The 21,361-nt window shown below is 53.0% G+C and overlaps 2 protein-coding genes across 5 annotated transcripts in view; one reads left to right on the top strand and one right to left on the bottom strand.

Moving 5' to 3' along the window:
• Nucleotides 1-789: 789 nt before the first annotated feature.
• LOC115342980 (myo-inositol 2-dehydrogenase-like) lies at nt 790-10,793 on the top strand. Its single transcript, XM_030018318.2, is given in 10 exon segments — nt 790-1,045; nt 1,177-1,351; nt 1,353-1,708; nt 2,705-2,775; nt 3,282-3,390; nt 5,343-5,473; nt 5,766-5,873; nt 6,832-6,950; nt 8,255-8,411; nt 9,205-10,793. Coding segments are annotated over 10 exon segments (1,629 nt in total). The 5' UTR covers nt 790-791; the 3' UTR covers nt 9,354-10,793.
• A 514-nt stretch (nt 10,794-11,307) lies between these two features.
• The window catches only part of TP73 (tumor protein p73), a 37,920-nt gene continuing 27,866 nt past the window's right edge, over nt 11,308-21,361 (bottom strand). For 3 of the 4 annotated variants that reach the window (XM_030018309.2, XM_030018311.2, XM_030018310.2), the window contains exons 5-14: nt 19,799-19,985; nt 19,595-19,710; nt 18,965-19,074; nt 18,383-18,525; nt 17,830-17,918; nt 17,384-17,508; nt 16,916-17,070; nt 16,593-16,725; nt 15,480-15,573; nt 11,308-13,760 (exon numbers count right to left, since the gene is read on the bottom strand). In XM_030018309.2, coding sequence (XP_029874169.1) covers nt 13,440-13,760; nt 15,480-15,573; nt 16,593-16,725; nt 16,916-17,070; nt 17,384-17,508; nt 17,830-17,918; nt 18,383-18,525; nt 18,965-19,074; nt 19,595-19,710; nt 19,799-19,985 — 1,473 coding nt within the window. In that variant the 3' untranslated portion in view covers nt 11,308-13,439. The remainder of the gene's footprint in view (nt 13,761-15,479; nt 15,574-16,592; nt 16,726-16,915; nt 17,071-17,383; nt 17,509-17,829; nt 17,919-18,382; nt 18,526-18,964; nt 19,075-19,594; nt 19,711-19,798; nt 19,986-21,361) is intronic. The other variant, XM_030018312.1, reaches the window with a different exon arrangement.

Genomic DNA, 21,361 nt, shown 5'->3' on the forward strand with positions numbered 1-21,361 from the left:
CCTCCTCTCTTCAGGTAAGTGTAAGCAGAGCTGCTGTTGTAACCATCTGAGTGTAGACTGTGGGTGGAGTTAATGCTCCAGCCACAGCGACGCTGGCTGATAACGCGTTTTGTAGTTAATTTGCTGTGATGCTTATTAAACTAACTAACCTTGCTGTGTGAGGACTGGTAGAGCCGGCAGCACAAGGACAGGTTTGCCGGTGTGCTGAAACGCTGCGGGATGCCCCGGGGAGACTGCTCGGGGCTCTCCCTGCTGTTTTTTTCCTCATGCGCTCCGCTTCTAAGGGGAGCAAGAAAGAGGTTTCCGTGCACTCCCGAGCATTTTTGTCTAGGCAAAAGGAGCGGGGCGGCAAGAAGGGATAACGGCCCCTTTTCCGGACGCTTTCCCCCGGTACCGGTGGCCGGGCTGTAGCGCGGTTCCTGGCGCGGCTCTCGGTCGGACCTTTCGGGGTCTCGCTGAGCTCTGCCGCCCGCACCAGCTTCCACGGGGGACGCTTCTCCCGAGCCCCGTCCCTCCATCTCCGCGCTGGGCAGAGGGGCGAGGGCTCTCCCGTAGAGGAGGTGGGGGGGATCGCGGCCGCGGGGGGGGGGGGGGGGGGCTGACCGAGGTTCTCCCCGCTGCCCGGGAAGGCCGTTCGTCCCCTCTCCCGGCGTCGGGCACGGAGCGGGGCCTGTACCCCGCCATAGCGGCCCGTTACCCCCGCCGTAGCGGCCCGCTGCTAGGCAACGGCGGCGGGGCGGGGCGGGGGGGGCCGCGCCTTCCGGTTCCGGTTCCGGTCCGGGTCCGCCGCCATGGGTCGGAAGAAGAAGACGCTGCACGACTACGCGGCCGAGTTCTCGGAGCTGTCGGTGAAGCGGCACCTCCTGGAACGGGGCGGCGGGGAGGAGGAGGAGGCGGCGGCGGTGGTGGAGACGCTGTACTGCACCTCCTGCCAGCTGCCCATGCGGGTCCGCCGCGACCGCATCCTCGAGCACCTCTCCTCCGGCCGCCACTACCGCAACCGCCGCCTGCTCCGCCAGCACGGCCTGCGCGCTCCGCTGCTCCTGTGAGTGCCCGACCCCGCACCGGGCCGGCCCCCGCTGTCGGGACCGGCTGTGGGAAGCGGCCGGCCTCCGTCCCTCGCTTGGCGAGGGAGAGCCGGAGCCCCGGGCCCAAACCCTCCTCTGTCTCGCCCAGCTCTGCAGGTCCAGACGTCGGCGCCGGCCTCCCCCTGCAGCTCGACGCGCACTCCCTGCTCTCCCAGCCGTCCTTCGTCCTCGCCACCGCCACAGGCTCAGTCCCCTCTTCACCCTCCTACCCTGAACCGCTGGCTGCCCACCGACCCGCTGCCGCCGCTGCCACCGCCCCCCCCCAGGGAAGACCCGACACCTTCCACCTCGGCCGGTTGCCCCTCGGCTCTCGCCGCCTTCCACCTGAGGATCGCCCCTGCCCCCTTGAAACAGGCTGGCCGGCGAGGGGCCGCAGCCGAGGCCTCCGACGGCCCGGCGCCCGTCTTGTGGCCCGGCAGCGGTGTCGGTCTCGCCCTCTTCGGCGTAGGGCTGGTTAACAAAGCCTTCTTCCAAAGCCTGATGGAGGAAAACGGCTGCTGCTTGCTTTACGTCGTGGAGGATCAGCTGGAGGAGGTGGAACGCGCCTTCGGCGCTGAGTTCCTGGCTGGCACCAGGGTGCTGCAGCAGCAGGACGCTGATGTCGCGCTCAACGACCAGCGGTACCGTCCGCCGCGGACTCCCGCGCGCGCTTCTTCCCTGCTGCCGGGCTCAGAGCGCGTGTCTGGCGTCTCCTCTCTGGAAAATGCCGCTGCGCCGTAGCAGACCCAGACCGTGCTTGTCCGGCCCCACACAGGGGAGCGGAGCGAGACCCAGGGCTGTTACAGGCTAAGCCTTACATAGCGTGTCATCTACCTGTAGGTGCTTCAGAAGTCTCTGAGAAGCTTAGCTTGACTGGCGTGCCCATAACCGAGGGAAACTCGGAGTTTAGTTGCAGGTGGTTTTGTTAAGAAATACAGAAAACCCCCTTGTTTTCCTCCTTTCCCATAGAGCAATAAATGACAGGCTTTCCTGCTGCCTGCCAGTTTTTCTGCCGCAGAGCAGCTGGCTGACTTTGGTGGCTCTTTTGAAACTGTCTGAGATAAGCGAGGATTGCTGTAAGTAGGAAAGGTTGTGGCGTCTTGCTTTACAAGTAACATCTGGCGATGTGGTTACAGTCAGTTCTCAAATTGGTATTTTAAATCTCATTGCAAAAGTGAAAGGCGGAGCTTTTAAGGAAGATGGATTTAATGCGAGAAGCTAAAGCATGGTAATAAGCTAAGATGTACCCATTGCTTGTTTGGCAGCTCTACCCCATAAAGACTTTTGATTTCACTGCATGTGTTAACTAACAGCATTTAACCCGTTTTCAAAGGACACCTTTAAAAGACTTTATCCTTTAAGATGCAGGAAAAGCAATGCAATTCCACTGTGCCACTTGTAATTTTAACCTACATATGTCCTGCCGTATTTCATCCTTGCAAGCAGGTGCCGAGTTCCTTTTATAATGTAACTTGCTCTTCCAGAGCAGTGGGGTTTGATGTCTTTTTTTTAACTCTTCCTCAAAAAGTTTAAGGCAGCTATCAGAAAGATAACCGTAACTGAAAGGAGCTTTTGAGCGTTGTTCATTCTAGTAAAAACCTTGTCTTCACTGAAGGTCTTTCTTTTGACTTCTGCAGAGTCTCTGGAGCCATTATTTGTTCACCCCCTGAAGAAGCCTCTGAGATTGTAATAGACGCTTTACGAGCAGGTAAGACGAACAGCTGCAAATTCAGCTTTTATCTGTAGTCAGTAGCACACGTTGAGGCAGACCTTGTATGCTTGCTAAACGCTTTAAATGCAAATGCTTTCTCGTTTCAGCAGTGTCCCTTGAGTTGTGCAGACTACCTAATTGCGTAATGAAAGAAAAATTAGTCTACTGGTGACACCGATGTTAATGGCTTAACACCAGCAGAGTTTGTACTGTGCTGGTCCCGGTATGGCCATGCAGAGTGTCTAGTCCTAGAAATACCACTAGGACTCAAAGGAGAGCTGTCTATCAAAACAGTCACGCTTCTTGGGGTCTGTAACCAGCTAGTAAAGCCACAGCTGGAGGCCAAAGGGGAGTTAGTAGCATCAACAAATAAAAAGCCATGCTTCAGTTTCATCAAACGTACCTTCTAGAATGTAATGACATGTATATTTATTGCAAGATAAAAACGTTTTGTGAAGACCGTGTCTTGCCTTCAATCCTGTGTCCTGTACCGTTTTGCACAGGAAAAGGTGTGTTTTGCGAGAGGCTGCCCAGTTTAGACAGGCAGACGGCAGAAGCTTGTTTCGATGAAGCTGACAGATGTGGAAGACCACTGGTGTGTGGATTCTACAAGTAAGACCAGCATTTTTCTTCTGATTTGTCCTTGAAAAGAAGCGCGTGTCTGAAAGTAGCATAGATTCCTCAGGCTTTCCTGAATTTGTCCTCAAATAAACTTAGTTTCACTGCTGCTTGTTAACATTGTTCAGCTGGGAGTTAATTGGATTGGATTAATTCTTCGTGTTTAATGGAGATAAAAATCTAGCTGTCATGAGATGAAAATAAATGTTCGCTTGAATGGATGCTAGTGGAACTCAAACGGTGAAGCTTTCAAAATGGGAAAGCTCTGGTTTGGTTTTTTGGTTTTTTTTTGAATGGCCTAAGGCAGCTGGGGTCCACATCTCTGCAGTCCTTTCGAGGTTTTGCAAATGCTACAGCTAGTTGGAGCTTCAGAGAAGGAAATATTCTGACAGTGCTGTGCCGTTCTCTGAGGCAGTTTCTTGGTCTGTGGTTTTAGGATGTTTTTTGCTCATGGTTTTTTGCTCACATACAACCACCAAGTTGGGCAGATCTGTAATTTTATTAAGCGTGCAGCTACCAAGATTCGCTTTTCACTGCTCTGTTGTAAAGCGTTTAGTTTGCAACCCTGTTCAGTCTAGTAATGCCCTGTGATGTGCTCAATGGTTTGGCTTCCGTACGGAACTTCTGCCCATTCGTATTGTACTTTTTATGGATCTGACAGTATCCTTTTTTCCCTGTTTGACAGCTTTGTTACAGTAAACTAGAAATAACATTGGAAGAAGGCAGAGAATTAGCTGTGCTCTTTAAAATAGCAGCGGAAAAGGCTGCTCTTTGAATATATTTTCATGGTACTGAAAACTCTTCCTTTTTTGTAACTTTTTTATATTTTCACTGATTTCCTAATTATATTCTGTACTTAGTAGATGATGGTGGTCCTGTGAAACATAAGCAAATACTAGTGAAAGCATGGAGTAACTCTTCAACAAAAGAACAATCGACCTTTTGAAGTTCCTTTTAGAGCACTGTCTCTAGGGACACATTGAGCCCATCCACTACTTAACTTTCCACTCAAACTGAATTTCCAAACGCTGGGGTCTGCCTAGAGCTGTCTTTTACCTCTGACTTCTTTCTAATGCCTTTGGAAGGGATGGTGCTTGAAGATTATTAACCTTGAGGGTTGCAAACTACATGGCTGTGAAAATTACGCTTGATGTTAGAGTTACTGACCAATCCGATGGGAATAGATTTATTAATCTTTATGAAGTGATATTTCCACTTGGGACCTTACATCTGAACCCTTACAATTAAATAATTGAAATGGAAGGAAAGTAGATTAATTTTCATTTGCTTCTGCTCTGTTCAACTTGCGGGGAATTGGGGAGCTCAGCTAAAAGCGAAGAATGCCGCTTTAAACTTGTGCTCGGCACTTAACGCTGCACGCCAAGTGGATGTGGGCTGTTAGTAAACACACATGATCGTTTTGTGCTCCTCTGCTGAGAATAGTTAATTTCATTGCAAATAAAACTTACTCAGACACATATGTATGTATTTCATATACACTAGTAAGTAATTACACAAAATATCTGCCCTAATGTTTGCCTTTTCCATTTGAGTGCTATATGTACAGGTCTGATCCCAGCCATAAGGTTGAACCTCAGCTGAGGTTTTGGTCAACACTCAACTGAATATAAACTTGTAGGCAGGGCTCTAAGAAGAACTGTAGGTCATTTACTGGACCTTTAAATGCTTTTAGCCCCCCGGTTTAATTTTTTCATTAAAGTTGTTAGTTTAAGTCCTCACAAGTACAGATATTAGGCTCGTTTGCAAGAAGCAAAATTCTTACGTACTAAGTGGCTGAACTTAGAAAGCTGTGTCTAACCCCATCTGTCCGCACATTCGCTGCAGTCTGCCAGCGAGTCGGCCTCGTGCAGCGCAGCGGTAACAGCGGCCCGGGTCACCTCCTCCTTTTCCAAATCCTATACCGCATTCCTTGTTTCTCTTTGAAGGCGCTTTGACCCAGCGCTGCAGTTCTTGTACAAGAAAGTCCGCGACAGCCAGGCGCTGGGGAGGATCCACCGGATATCGACGATTAGCAGCATATATCCAGCAGCATCCCTGAGCTTCCTAAAAACATCAGGTACTGAGCAGCTTTCTTCTGAAAAGTTTGTTCGCAAAGGACTGGAAATGTATCTTGCCCCGTGTTCTGGTGGAAAGTCCCCTATGTTTGTGTAACCTTAAGACGCATGGGTTTTCTTTTGAGGAGCGTTTTTTTAATCCATCTTTGATTTTGTTGCTTTTTTTGGTTTGCTTTTAGTATTAGTTTCTTTGATGTAGGGGGCTTTTTGTATCGATCTCGGTGCCGTTCAGAAATGTGCGTTGACTGTGGGTTTTAAATGTGGAGACCTTATGCCCAGTTTTGCTTCTTCCAGGTGGAATTTTTTATAATGCTGCTGTGCATGATATAGATATTATCAGTTTGCTGTTGGGAGAGAGTGCACCAGATACAATATTTTCACTGGGACATGCATTCTGTGCAGGTAAGAATAAATCTTTTGATAGTTTATTGTGTACCTCTGGACTTTAGTACTAAAACTGGGAAGAGAGTGTACGAGAGCACGGTAGCCATGACATAAATGTTCCATCATGGAACAGTTGAAAAAATAGCCTAGTGAAATAGAAGGCAAGTTTCTCAAGCAGTTGTCGTAGACAGGGTATTTAGCGATGATTTCTGAATTCTGTCAATTCCCTGCTGATGTGAAGTGGTTTCTGTGGAGGTATTGCTGAACTCCACTCTGTATGTGCTTACAAGAACGTCAATGCAGTCTTTTTCAGTTCTTTGCTTTCTCTGATTTCTCTGGCGCTTTCCTGTTGATCTCGGCACAGTTAAAGATGAGAATTTACTCTGGATTGTGTCAAGCTGACGGGCATGCTCTGGGTTACCAGACTAATTTAAACTAACCATAAAACTGGAAGCTGCCATTTTTTAAATGGGAATGCAAAGTTTTAATTAAGGTAATTGCAGCTGCTGCCAACCTTGACTGGCTGTTGTTAGCAGGTGTAGTATGCAATGTTATAATCTATGGTAAAGCATTGAAATGCAACAAACAAAATGCCCCAGGGAGGATTTTGTACCATCCGCCTCGTTCTAGCTACGTGCTGGAAGTTGCCTGATCTTGGTTGTAATAAGCTGCAAAGGAAAATGTGTTTGGAAGTAGAAGTGGAAGCCTTTTTTAGGGAGAGCCACGGGCTGGGAAGGTGGAGTTCAGGCCCAGGGGCTGCGTGTTTCTGCAGAGCTTGTTGTTCTCCATCAGAAGGGCCGATAAAGGTAAACCAGCTGGTGTACGTTGCAGAAAGCGCTTTGCTGTCACTGTTGCTTCCTGTTTGAAGGTATTGTAGAGCCAGTGTTGCCTTGTAAAGGAAGAAGAGCACTTTGTAGTTGTAGTACTTGCTGGTTTGCTGTTCCTGGTGTGAGCGAGTGCCTTTTTTGTCACTCAGATATGGCCTACTTGAAGGATGCAGACACTGTAGCGGTCAGCATGAAATTTCGTAGCGGAGCAATTGTTACTTTGGACGTCAGTCAGCACTGCACTAAAAGCTGTGATCAGAGACTAGAGGTGCGTTCTTACTTTTAAGTCAAGTCTGTCGCGACACCGCAGGCCAGCACGAGTTTTACCCTGTACGCGTTCACATGGAGCAATACACGTTGTGTCCCGTGCACATCCCTGCAAGCATGTTTCACAGAACGCCTCTGTACCTCGGCAGCAGTGGATTGCTTGCGTTTGTTTAATCTACAATCCGCTTTCTCTTTTGTTACCTGAATTTTGCCTCTGTTTACATGTATTATGTTGGGGTTATAAGCTGCATGCAGTCGTACTAGAGCAGGAATTGGTGTCAGCTCTCCTGAGGCTGAAATGTTGTCACACAGTTCATTTGTTGTCTTTCCAGGGTGTTTTTAGGTGTATAGCAAGCCAAGAGTTAAGGATATTAAAGGGGAAGAAAAGAGTAAACTCGGAGGCAAATTGTCTGTAAATTCCGAAGGTCATGATTTATAACAGATGCGTGGGCTGGATTTGGGGAGTGGTATCTGTTAAAGACTTAAAAAAGGAGTGTCGTGGTTTAACCCCAGCCAGCAACTAAGCACCACGCAGCCGCTCACTCGCTTCCTCCCCACCCAGTGGGATGGGGGAGAGAATCGGGGAAAAAAACCTAAAACTAGTGGGTTGAGATAAGAACAGTTTAACAGAACAGAAAGAAAGAAAATAATAAAGATAATAACAACTATAATAATAATAAAAAAAGGATTGGAATATACAAAACAAGTGATGCACAATGCAATTGCTCACCACTTGCCGACCGATGCCCAGTTAGTTCCCGAGCAGCAATCCCCCCCAGTTTATATAGTGGGTGTGATGTCACATGGCATGGAATAGCCCTTTGGCCAGTTTGGGTCAGCTGCCCTGGCTGTGTCCCCTCCCAACTCCTTGTGCCCCTCCAGCCTTCTTGCTGGCTGGGCATGAGAAGCTGAAAAATCCTTGACTTGGTATAAACACTACTTAGCAACAACTGAAAACATCAGTGTGTTATCAACATTCTTCTCATCCTAAATCCAAAACGTAACACTATAGCAGCTACTAGAAAGAAAATTAACCAGGACAAGGAGCTTTGCTCAGGTGAAAAGAAAAAAAAAAAGGAGGTATCACATAAGCAGAAGCCACTGTCCTATAACATGTGCCTGGTATTTTCTGTCGTGTCTGATCCGTCCAAGGGGGTATGTCAGTTGTAACTGCTAATTTTAGAAGCTACATTTTTTTCTTGGCTCTATAAACCAGGGCTTCTATACGCTAGCCAGGTGTTCAAGAGTGAAAGCACGATAACTTAAAAACGTTGTTCTCTTTCCTGTTTGCTGCCTTCCCTGCAGGTTCACGGTTCTCAAGGAACGTTGCGGGTAGATAATCAGAATCCCCTGGGGATTACGGAGCACGGGACTTCGGTATCCATATATTCACAGACCCAAGCTGATCGCTACAGAGATGCACACAGGGAACTCTTCCGACACTTTCTGAGAACCCTGAAAGGTAGGACAAAGCTTCCATTGATGGCTAGTGTTGTTTTGGATTTGCTTTCAGCGAAAACTTCCCTTGGAAGCTGTTGCAATAGCAATTGCAATTTAGTGTTTGTGTCTGAAACCCCAAAAAGAAATGAGTAGGTGTGAAAACTCGGTGTGAGATTCGGTGTAGGTGATGAGCAAGCTCCCTGTAAGCAAACATGGGGTTTCACGGGCTGGTCTGCCACCCTGACAAGCACTGGTGTTCTCAGCGGAGGCATGTTGAGCACGACAGTGCGTGCAGCTCGGTAAAAACACGCGTGGAGTGGGTCAGCCTCCGAAGGAGCTGATAGCTCGGTGGACGTGCAAACAACTAACCTTGTTTCAGTAAATGAAAGTGAATGACGCAGCTTCGTTGGGGGATGTGCTGCTTTTCTCACTTTCGAGTCAGTGAGATGGGTGACGGATGGAGTGTTGATCTGAAACTGTGTTCTGAGAAGAAATGAAAATGGGGAGGGAAAATTGCGTTGGACCTTACTGTCATTTGTGAAGAAAGCAGCCGTTTCTAACAGCAAGGACACCCTCATCTAGAGTCCTGGCTGCCCAGAAGGAATAAAAATATTTCTGTTCTGCTGGCTGCATTGACAAAAATACAGGATTTTAGTCACAGGACAGGAAGGAGAAGGGGCTGAAACTCTCTTTTCAAAATCTGAGGCCCCAGCTCCAGGAGCTGAAGAGGGATGCCGTGGTGGGCGGCGATGTGCCGAAAGGCAGAGCAGGTGATAATATAGGTTTCATCCAGCGCTTCGTTCCTGTCCCTGCAGGCAAGGAACCCCCCGTGATAACCAAAGAGCAGTTTCTCTGGACAATTCAGGTCGCTGCAGCTGCTGAACAGTCCTGGAGAAATGGATCCGCTGTTGACTTGCGGAGCGAAGCAATAGATTCGTCTGTAATCAAAACTGAGATAATGTGACACATGCTGCTGTGTTCAGAGGTGAAGGATAACCGTTAAGCTGTGCTACAGTGAGGTCTTTCCACCTAGTGATGTCTCTGCTGTAACCTTAAAATAAGACTTGTGGTTTCCGCCGGGAATGCCCAGAAGACAGAGGCACTTTTGAACGAGAAGCGCTTGGTGCTGAGGCTGCAGGTGTTTCTTAGCATGTCAGCCAAAGCCCTCGAGAAATTCTGGGTGGTTTCATCCAGATGGCTTTTCCTTCTGGAGAGCTCTGCTGGCTACTGAGCTCTGTTTTCCTGGGAGAAGACTGACACTCCTCGGGCTGTGGTAAGGTGGTGTAGACCACCACCAGCCGTGATGGGAACAGTGCGAGCGAGTGGCTTTCTCGACAGCTTCGCAAGCTAGACGACGTAATGCTCCAGAAAAATAGGGGAGCATCTGTCTGGTCCATGCTCATTTCCCTTCAGTATATGCAGGAATGTGACTTCTGTGCTGAACTCGCCTCTAGGCCTCCTATTTATTGTTTTGGTTGTTGTTTTTATTGGGTTTTCTAAATCTTTTTGAAAAGAAGTTATGATCTAATTTTCTTGGGGGGTGGGGAGAAAAGATGAAAAAGCAGGGAGGGAGGCTCCTGACTGTCCTGTTGTTACAGAGACGAGAGACTTCGTAGTAAGGCCATAAATTAAGGCTATTCTGTAGAGGAGCAACGCACTTGGGCATTTCAGTAATAAACACTGCATTATTAAAGGGTTTCTCAGAATGCAATCTGTGAATTTGCACAGCGGCCCTGTACAACGACTGTTACTGGGACACGCGGCTGCTGGGCGGGTTGTTCAGCACCGGGACTGAGCGTTGTCTGGATTACTCGCTGCAGCAGCTGGGTAGCTGTCTGGAGGCCGGTGTTTTCCTTGCTTAAGTGCAAGTGTTGTATGTTAACATTTTAGTAGCAAAATTGAGCTAATAATCATGTTCTTTGAGTGTAGGAAGGGCATCTAATTGTGTATTTTAAAGGTGGGGTTGTTTTTGGTTTTTTACAGTCCAGCAGGTTTGGAACACACACCACAGAAAAAGATAGTGCCTTCAACAACAGGCAAGCCTGCTTTTAAACCAGGTTCTTTGTACCGTTTTGTTCTTGTGTTGAGTTTATTGCAGATGTATGGATTTGACTATTCTTGTCTGTTTCTCACACGCCAGTTTTCAAGATCTTTTGAAAGCTTTTTTTATTGTATTAAAATAATGTTCTTGCCATGAGTGTAAGTTTATAAATGACACTTCTTGCAAGATTCTTTAGTGTAATCAATTTCCAATTCCTACATATGGAATATGTATTACTAAAACTAGAAATAGCGCTGACATATATAACTAAAGACAATTCTCTCCTGGAAATTGGTTTTAGTGGTGTAACTTTTCAAACTCAGAAAAGCTATGTCTTAACGATAAAGATTGCTATCAATTTCATTCTCTAGTTTCTATTCATTTATTGGGGGAAAAAAAAAAAAAGTTTTACCTATAAAGAGGTAGGCATTTGCCTCTCTGTAATCACTATGGCAATTTATTAATAGCAAGCAGGTTTCGTTGTGTTTTGGTGGGTTTCAAGGCTGGCTCCATGCAGGCGTGACTTCTGCGGGATGTATGCTTCCTTCAGTGGAGCGTTTGGACCAGAAAGCAGCACCGAGCTCTTTCAGGGCAGGGTAGGGCCGCTTGCGTACGGGGAGCAGACTGCTCTCGCATGCTCCCCGCAAACGGTAACCCCAGTTGCGGAGGAAAGCTCTCTGATCCGTCAGGCCGGCTGTCCTGATGTCTGTAAGGAGCAAAGGGCCTGTTAACAGCGCTCGTGCTTTGGCAGCCGCTGCTGCTCCTGCGCAGAGCTGCGTCTCTTTGTAGCTTCGTGGTTGCTTGATGAAGCAAAGCAACTTCAGGCCCTTCGAGGTCTTACGCTTTAAGCCTTACGCTGGTATAGGAGGACGCTTTCTGTACAATGCAAGCGAGACTTTAGTTGCCAGATGTTGTAATTCCCACATGTGCTTTTATTGTCTTACAAAAAAAAAAAAAAAAAAAAAAAAGGAAGAGAAACCACAGCTATAAAAATAACACATTTTCCAAAGATAACATTACAAAAAATACCATTCATACCATGGTTGGAGTGTATCAGTTAATACTGCCGGAAGAAGCCTTAGTGAACATTGAAAACATGAATGATTGTTTCAAAACCTTTAAAGCATTAAAGTGCTTTAAGTCGCCGTTATCTTAGGCCACAGGTTCACATTTCAGCAATGCCAAAGGAGTCAGGTTCCTAATCGGGGTAGTGTAGAGGGGCGTAATGGCCTCCAGGACAGTACGCTCGCACCCGCGGCTCGGCCCGGGTGGGAGAACGGAGCAGAGACCGGCATGGGAGGGAGAGGAGGCCGCCTCCTGCGCGCCGAAGGCTCGGAGCTGCGGTGGGACACCACGACAGAGGCGGCGGAGGGAGCACCTGGGCCCCGTGGCTGCTGGTGCGGCACGTACAGGGTTCACATTTGTTTTCCCCGTGATCCTCCCTTCGAGTGGGGACAGACCCTGGCCTGCAAGGAGGAGAAGGCGCAGCTCCGAGGAGAGCCCTGAACGTCATAGGTAGGACTCAAGCTCTTTCTTCTTTTGCTCTACTGGTCAGAGGGTCCAGGGATTTGCGAAGGGTCTCCTAGCTCCGTCCGTCTGGAGGTCTCCATCGCAGAGGCAATGCGGGGAGGAGACGCGGCAGCGGGAACGTGCCGGGCAGCGTCGTTTCTGCATGGATCCCTCGGGCTGCCCAAAATCTCGAGCACCCCAAGGTTGAGGGGGCAGATGAAGCAGCTCCCTGCCCTCCCGCCCTCCCTCCTTCCGTACAGCGGCAGCCTCTGTGCCGTGCCTCTCCGAGACCTGTTGTGGGATGTCGCCTTTCAAAACGTGTAGTCGTTAGCAGGGGAGGGACGGAGGGAGGGAACACGCCTCTTTACGTCCTTGCTTTCTGCTGAGGTTTTTTTCCAGCCTGAAGCAACAGACAAATTAAGGCTGGCAAAAAGGACCAGAAACAGAAAACAAAACTGGAAAGACCTCATGTGGTCACCTAGTCCATCTCCTTGCTCCAAAGTCGGACCAAATTTACACCGCCCACGTTCATGCTCGCTGGGTCTAACCTGTCTGCAAAACTCCCCCGATGGAGCAGGGAGGGATTATCCAGACCTCTGACTTCCCAGCAGAATTCACTGGCTTGCCCCCTCCTCTGCAACTGTGTGAAAGAGATTCAGAGGAGAAAAAAAGCTGAGTTTTGAATAGGTGAGGCTGGAGGCATGATTTTCTGCATGTTTATGTGCTAGAACGTGAAATTAATTTACTTGACACTATAGTGTCTCAGGCGTAAGTATCAATTTTTATAGCTTACATGAAAATAAATCTTTTTTTCTCCTTACAGCACAATGAGTATACTGTATATACATTCGCTTCTGTTTATATACACAAATATTTAAGTACATGAACACATAGGGAACTGACAAACAGGTTCTTTTCTGCTCTACAAAGAACTGGAGGACAGGGGTACTTTTTGGCAGTCCGTCAGGAAAGCGGATTGTGTTGTTTTGCATCAGTCACGGGCAGGTATCTGTACAGAAACTGGAACAGGTAAGGGCTAAGTCCTTTTTACAACGATAAAGACCTGTCAGGCTTGGATACCACGGAGAATACGGGGGGTAGGGAAGCTAGTAACGAAGGCTGGTCTCGCCAAGAGAAAAACGTGCCGTCTTTACGCCGCATCTGTCGGATGCGGGGATCCTCCAGTAAAACACGAAATGGCGTAAAGCACCGGCAGGAGCCTCCCCTGCCGCGGGCAGGCAGAAAATCTGCGCTCCGTTCGGCGAGCTGCCTCAGCCGCCCTCCTCTTCCCCTCTGCCGAAGCCACCGCGGTTTTCTCTCCGGGGCAGGAGCTTCCCGCACGCCTCGGGGCTGTGCATTCACACACGGCTGGCAGGTCCCCTCTGGACAACAAAATTACACTTTTCCAGACGCCCAAGGCTGCAAATATTTGTCACGGGGGGGGTGGGAGTTTCATTTCCCCCCCCACCGGGTCTCTTGCTACGGCCTTCTTGGAGACCCTCAGTTGATCTCTCCCTCCGTGAATTCTTCCTTTATGGACTGTTTGCGAGATTTGCAGTCCGGGAGGTCGAACCCAAAGTCTGCCCACTCGTCGGCCCCGCCGCGGTTGGGGATGGTGATGGTGTGGCGCACGCGAAAGTGCACGGCCTCCATCACGCGCTGCCGCTGCAGCTCGCCCGAGCTGCCGATGGAGATGGTGGAAGCGTTGCTGCTGGAGCGGATGAGCTGCTGCGCCCCATAGTCGTGGCTCTGTTTGAGCTCCTGCAAACCTCTCCAGATGATCATCCTGTACTGCTCCGGGATCTTCAGTGCTCCGAGATCCTGGAAGAACAACACCGCTGAGGCATAGCCGGCGGAGATGCGACTGTGCCGGTGGGAGCGAGCCCCAGGCTTTGGGGGGGGGCACGCGGGCACGATGCCCGAGCACCCAGCGGTGGCAGGGCTGGACCTCCCCAGGGTCACGACGCCAAGCCCACGGGTGCATCCGCCACGGGCGATTTCTCATTCGTAACCAACGGCCAGTTGACCAGTTACTCAAGCACAGCTTTGCAGGTTTGAAAATTATATTTTTTTTTTTCTTTTTTTTTGGGGGGGGTGGGTTCACATCAAACCGATGTGAAACTGGGAGGGAAGGGACCTTTCCCCTTTGGGTCGCAGGGGCAGCGTGCGAAGCGTCCTGCTGTCTGTCCACCTGGGCGAGGAGCCGTCAGCCAGGCTGGCTTCTCCTCCGGTCCTGGCCCAGGAGGCTGGAGCAGCATCTGCCCCTGGGGGCCAGCATCATGTGCTAACGCGCCGACACGGGCGATAGCAGGCTGTTACGACGCTATGGGCTGTGGTGGTAAAGCCAAATGAGGTCGAAAACCTCAGGGCTGGGGGGGGGCTGCACCAGAAGGAACACCGTCGTAGCAGAGAGCTGCCAGAGGGCCACGTTAATGCCAAACACAGAGACTCACGTGAGTGTTAACTAGAGAAGACAGCGAGTATGCAATTAGTAATTACAAATGCCGACTCGGACACACAGCTCAGCGATCTGATACGAGTTTTGGCCATACCAAACGTTTCCTTTGACAGCTTACAGACGGCCACGGAGTTAGTTCAGAAAAACGGTCCAAAACCAGGCTAAGGTTACGCAACTGGCCCCAGCTACCAATGAAAAATCATCCTGTCTCCAACAGCTGCGTCACCAAAGCGTGGTCGCGCGTTTTGTCGTAGCTGCCGGGTGGACGACAGCTACTACCAACTGCCTGGGGGCAAAACGGGATCGGGGCGGGAGCTTTGTCTCGGCCAAAACACCAGCTCTGGGATTTACAGGGCTTGCTATGACTCAAAGGGCTTAGGATTTTTTTTTTCTTTTTTTGTCTCCCTTTTTCTCATTACCCTGACGGGCTGGGGAAGCCCCTGCTTCGGTGCCACCCTCACTATCGTCACCAAGAGACTGCGCTTTAACCGAGAACAGCAGCAGCGGAGGGCCGACGCTCCGTGCAAGCTCAGGTACTTCCAGCATCCCCTCCACCGTCTTTCAGGCCAGCTTTTGCCTGACCTGGGCTGTTTCATGCCAGGGTTCCCTTAATACAAATGCCCCGGGCTTGACTCCTTTATTTCAGCTTCTTTTGTCTTAAAGATTAACAGGGGAAGACATAAGATCAGGTTTAAAACTCGCTGAACCGCGGCGGAGGTGTTCCCGCTGGCTCTGTGGGTTTTGGGTTACTTTGCTGAGCACCTCAGCCATTTTTTCTGTGTTTGCTAGGTGGAAAATCTACCTGTGGCCCGCTCTGGGGATCTTTTTAGCTCTTTTGTTTCCGACAGTCTGGAAGAACCGACTGAGGCTATCGTGGTTGCTACCGATGACTGAGCTACGGCTAAATCCGAAGGACCAGAGAGGATGCGTAAATGGAAGGCATAAATCCTGGGGAGCATATATTCTGTGTGACAGGTGGGTGCACAGTTTTCCCTTTCCTTTTAAAACGGTTTTGTCCTTGCTTTTCAGATCAACAGCTGACAGAAACAAGTGGTAAGAACAGATCTTCCCAAAGCATTTACCTCTATGGATAGGTTCTGCAGGTGGTAAATATTCTGTAACCCTTGTGAGGTGAAATAGTCGATGCAGTTTGGACACCCCAATCCTGTTAAAAAACTGCAGAAAAAATTTGGAAAATACAGTGCCATTAACTTCTCACGAATAAAAGCTGTGCTCGCAAGCATCGCTGTAGCGGCAAACCGTGTTTCAGGCCACCGAAAAGGCTGCGGTGGGGGCTCCTGCTGCCTCCGGCCTCGGCAAAGCTCCCGCAGCCCAGAGGACCGTGGCAGGCACGGGGGTGGGCGAGAGCTCGTGCCGGGGGGCTCCGACTGCTCCGTCAGCCTTTCTGCCTGTGGCTGTTGCCCTCCCGAGCGTGACCGCCGTTGCCGCTAACGCCAAAGTGAAGCACTTTGGGACTACGCTCGTTCCTAACACTATGGGTTTTGGTTTGTTTTGTTTTTTTTTTCTCCTGATCGTCAGAGGTTTCAGCTCGGTAACTTTCTGGGAATAACCCACGGGAGCTCGAGCTGCCGGGGGGAGGGAGACGGGGGGGCATGCCTCGGTCTGGGCAGCGGTCTCCGCAGCGTGCCGGCTGGTGGTGCGGGGGTATTTTGCACATCGCGCTGGGCTGCAGCGATGCACCTCTAGCGAGGCTGCACGTACAGCCTCCCTGACGTCGGTAGGGTCTCTGTCGAAACGCCTGCGGTCTTTTTGAAGACTGAAACGTTAAGAAGTGGCTGCAGACCTGTTAACGTGTTCCTGATGGAAATAAGCCACGTGGACCCGTTTCCGGGCATTGCTGGTGAGGAAGGGGAAGGGGGCAGTTCACAAAGCTACGTGCCGGTTTGACATGCAGGAAAAGACTCTCGTTGGGATGCATTTAACTGCTAATTAGGCAGGGTTGGATTACCCAGGTAGAGGTATACGAGGGCAATAGAGGTTTCTAACTGGTGGGTAGCTGGGCTTCGGGTTCCGAGATGGGAGGAATGGCCTATGTGATTTCGTGAGCAGTGATTTCTCAGTTGGGGCCAGTGGCCAGTTGACCAGTTGCTAGACAGATCTGAAGGTTAGAGTGAGGGACAACAGCAAGAAACGTCAGAGGACAAGACAGACAGGGCATCGGACGCCTTCCCTACCTGACGAGGCTGGGATCGGGGTTGTAGGGCGGAGGGGGGGTGCAGTGTGATCCGGAGACCATGGACTGGGACGAGTGGCCCCCATTCATTTCTCCGTTGGGTTGCATGGGGTGACTGTTTAGCATCCCGGGTCCTAGGCGGCGGCCATGCCAACGCAACAAACAGATCCGTTAGACGTCACCCCGACCCCGATAACCACCCGCTCCCTCGGCGGGGACCCCACGGTCCGACGGGCAGGGAGAGCCCCGGCCGGCACCGGCTGCTGCCCGCCCGCTCCGTCCGCGGCTGCCGGCGCTCAGCACCCGCCGAGGCGAGGACCTTACCCATCGGCCCCAGGCTGGGCGCGGAGCCGGAGCTGTGCTGCGCTGGCTGCCCTACCAGCTGGTTGACGGAGGGCAGCTTGTTGAGTCCTCCGCCGTGAACTTTGTTCATGGGTGAAAGGACGGGACCGTAGGAGGAAGGCGTCTGCAGCTGACTCCTGCTCGGGGAAACCAAGCGGCCGGTCAGCCTGCAGCGGGTGGGATGGAGATGCCCCCCGCTCCGTCCCAGAGCTCCCCTCCGGCCGACCAGAATTCCCTGCGGAGGCTTGGGGCAGCCGCACCGATGCGGGCTGCGGCACGGAGATGCCGCTGTGCGCCCGTTGCGGCTCTGTAGCGGTTGCAGCCTTTGCCACGTACCAGGCGTTCGGCAGACGTGCTGTGAGCCAGCGGGCCAGCCCCAGACTGGGGCTGCTCGAGGGGTCCCCTGCCTCTCCCTGCTGCCGGCTTTTGGGGGGCTGCGGCGGTACTTACTGCCTCTGCAGGAGCTGCTGCTGCTGCTGCCGGTAGGAGTCAACCAGCTGCTGCGGGACCAGCTCCACCAGCTCCAGGCTCTCCTTTATCTTCATCAGGATCTCGAAATTCTCCCGGCCTCGCACCTGGACAAAGGGAACAAGAAGCCCAGGGCTTCGCTTCGTTCCCGTCCCACCTGGCCACCTTCCTCGTGGCCCCTTTTTTTCCACCCAGCCACGCAAGGTGCAGTGTCCCTGTGGCCAGGGCTGCCTTGGACACGTGCATCCACAGATGCTTTTGCTCCTGTTCTCGAGGTCTCTGCTCAGCCCCCATGCCCGCTGCCCTGCAGCAGACCGTGTGGCCCCATCCTGCCCACCATCGCCTCCCCAGGGTGTTTCTCGCAGAGGGCACGATGCCACCGCCGTCGCGAGCCCAGCTCTCAACCAGTGCAGCTCACCAACACTTACAGGCACGTAATACATCTCCTCTTCCCCGTGCCTCCGTTTCTTAATGCCGGTCCCCAGTGCTGGGATGCCCTGGGGGCTCTGCTTGAATGCTGGAAAGGAGAGAGAGGGGAAGAGGGTCACCGTGCTGTCCTCGGGAGGGCAGGACACGGCTGGGAGCACCATGGCTCCTTGCAGGATTTAAGCTCAAGCCACGCAGGATGCTAGCTGTTCCCCTGGGCTCTGGCATTGGTGATGTCCCTTTATTGGTAATAACAACAAAGAGTAAATATATCTGGACACGAAAGCCCTGCTCAAACAGCTTTGCGCTCTGGCGGGAAAAGGAGCGGGTCCTGTTTGCGAGACTTTAGATTTAGTCAAAGCATCACGCCTGGATGGGGATTTGAGCCCAACCTTCTGGAGCGCAGTGATTTTGGGTGCGATGGCAAAGGGGCTGAGGCAGAAGCATCCGCGCAGCTTTGAGCGGCGAGGGGGGGGGCAGGTGCTGGCCGGGAGCCTGGGGCTGCGGCGGAGCAGTGCCCCGAGCCCCCCTCCCTCTCCCGGCAAGGGGACTCACTGCGTTTGTTGGCGTTGCCGTTTTTAGCCGCGCTCTCATTCAGGGCTTGTTGCTCTCGGTAATGGTCTTCATCAGCTTTGCGGTCTCTGCCGGGACAGGCACAGATCCGTCCCTCGAACGATCTCCTTCCCAGGACTTGGCCGCTGGGAGGAGAGAGAAATCGGTGACCCTGTTTCTGCTTGGGAAGTGCATCGCGGCTCGGTCCAGCGCAGAAACCAGACCAGCCGAGTGCCTTCCCGTCCCTCCGTACGCATGGATTGCTTGGGAAGCAATCGAGCCCCCAAGGTACTGAGTGCAGGGAGCCCCTCAGCAGCGGTCTCCCGGGGGAAGAGGAGCTCCTGGGGCAGAGGAAGGCTCCAGCTGCAGGGGGCAAAGCCAACGCTGGGCTGGATCCCTGGTCCCTCCGTGCCGGCTCTTTTCCTAGCCGGCCAACAAAGCCACGGGCTGGGGCTGGGGCTGGGGGGGGCTGCCATGTCCCCTTCCCCCGGGGGGAGCTCCCTGCAGGGGAGGATTCCTTCCCGAGGGTCCCCAGCCCTCCCGCAGCGGGGAGCGATGCCCGTCCCTGCTCCGACAGCCACTCACTCTCTCGTCTCCAGGGTGATGATGATGAGGATGGGCCTCCTGTTCATTCCTCCCACGCAGCTGCTGTTGCACATGAAGTTGTACAGGATGGTGGTGAACTCGGTCCCCACCTGCCCGGGAGGGGAGAGCAGGCGCTGAGCGGGGAGTCACGGCGGGGGGGGAAGGCAGGCTGGGCCCCCCCCCCCCCCGGGGAGCGAAGAGGAGGGGAGGCAGGCTGGGCTGGCGCCTTGGCAGGGCGAGCAGGGGAGCACCAGGGAAGGGTGGCGTGGGGACGATCCCAGCCGGGAAAAGGGGTTTGCAGGAGGACTGTGGGGGCCCTGGGGTTCCCCCGGGGCAGGACCGGAGGGGATCTCCCTTTGCACCCCGCTTCCCAGGAACGGGATGCTCAGGGATGCTTCACAGGGCTGGGAGCCGCACGTGCTGGAACGCAGCCGCCACCGGTGCGGGGAGCGAGCAGGGGGTGGCCTTAGATGTGCCAGGGTGAGCGGGATGCTCCTGCCCTTTGTCTCCTACCAAGCAGCCCTCAGCACCAGCGGGTTCACCCTCAGCACCAGCGGAAACCCAGCTAGAGGCAGAGGCTGGTCCTCCCCCCCACCACCACCACCACCAGCCCCGGGAACAGCCGGGTACCTGCGGGGGCTCGTAGGGCACCATCACGCTCTGCCTTCCCGTCACAGGGTCGTCCACGTACTGGGAGAGGTTGTTGCCTTCCACCCGGATGAGGTGGCTGGCTGGGGCCGACTGGCCTGCGAGGCAAAACCGCCGCGTTAGAGGACGGGGCCGACCGGGATGCTCGTCCCGTGCACGCCGGGGGGGCCGGAGAGCAGCACTCACCGTCGTTGAAGTCGCGGCCGAGCTCGTGGTTGGGGCAGCGTTTCACCACTTCGGTGACGTGCTCTGCCTTCTTGTAAACGGGCATGGCCCGGATGATGGTGCCCGGCGGCGGCGGGGTGGACACCTTGATCTGGATGGGACATGTTTTTGCGATCTGACAGTAGAGTTTCTTCAGCAGGGGGGAGTACTGGAAAAGAAGAGACGCCCATCGGGTGAATGTCACTGAGCCCGACGGGGCGGCGGATGCTCCCCTGCTTGCCCTCGCCTTCCTCCGCTGCGGCGGCGTAAAAGCAGCGTTCCCTTCCCTAAAAGCCCCGGCCGACGCTCCCGCCTGCGCCGAAACAAGCGTTTCTGTTCCCTCGGCTCCTCTCGTCCACCCGCCTGCTGCTTCCTCACCACTCCAAGCGAAAGGCGAACGCGGCAGTAAAGCAGCAAATTAAAATAATGGCTCGTTATAAAACCAATTACCGCCTATCGTGTTGCAGCCACCCTGGAGGGACTATGCCAGCGCAAAGCGGCTCCGTGTACCGGCGGAGCGAATCGCCCCAGCGGCGCCCGGGCTCCGCGGCTGCTCCGTGACGGATTGCGGCGTTGCGAACTGCTATCGCACATTCCCAGCGCGTTGCAGGGGACGGCGACCGGAGGAAATGCAGCCTGTCTTTGCGGTAACTGTTTATTCTCTAGGCTCGGTATTTGTTTTTCCCATGGAAATATTTAAATGTGACCAAATTCGCCCACGCTACCTCGTATCCGCTTTCCACATAAACTAGATACAACCACCTACTGGGTCCAGGGCCGGGCGCTGTAGGAAGGGTTTCTCAGCTAGCCTAAGTGCTCTGGCAAAGCGGGAGCACCCGCTACATGGTGACTTAGAGGAAATCTTGCTGAAAATCAGCATAAACCCTCGTTTGTACATCACTCGGCCCATTTGGGAAGCGTTACCATCCTGTACCTGTTAGCACACGCAGCTCCCGGCCGAGCCGAGGGCTGGGAGCACCGAGGGCACCGACGCACCACAGCCTAAGGAAATCGTGCTTAACGTCGTGGACGGAATCACAGCTAATTATGCAAGACCTCGGAGTTTAATTCTGACTAACGCGTGCGACACAGAGCGGGTTTGTCCCGACCACAACTCGATCCTTTGCAGCTGCTCGCGGTGACAGCGGTGGCTCACAGAGGGGACGTTGCGGGGACCGCTCGCCCAGGCTGGCCGTGGGAGGAGGATGCTCTGCGGGCAGCTGGAGGCGGCTCCCGGAGTCGCTTGTTAATAGAAAACGGTTCAAGACCACTAAAACGCTCCCCGGGATGGCCCAACGGGATTCGCTCGGTTAGGAGCGAGGCAAAAATCCCCTCGCGAGGACGGCGGACCTGCTCAGCACGGGGGAAGCTCCTGGTGGCACCTGAAAACGGGAAGGCAACGGCAGCCTGGAGAAAGCGGCGTGCCTGCGAGCCAGCCCTGCTCGCAGCGCGGCAGAGCCCCTCGGCCACGGTGTCCGCGCATCTCTGCTCGGGGCCGGGAGCCAGCGCCGGGTCTGGGTCCAGCCCGACCACGAGCGACCGTCT

This window comes from Aquila chrysaetos, chromosome 6 (genome assembly GCF_900496995.4).
Source record: "Aquila chrysaetos chrysaetos chromosome 6, bAquChr1.4, whole genome shotgun sequence".
NCBI classification, from domain to species: Eukaryota; Metazoa; Chordata; class Aves; order Accipitriformes; family Accipitridae; genus Aquila; species Aquila chrysaetos.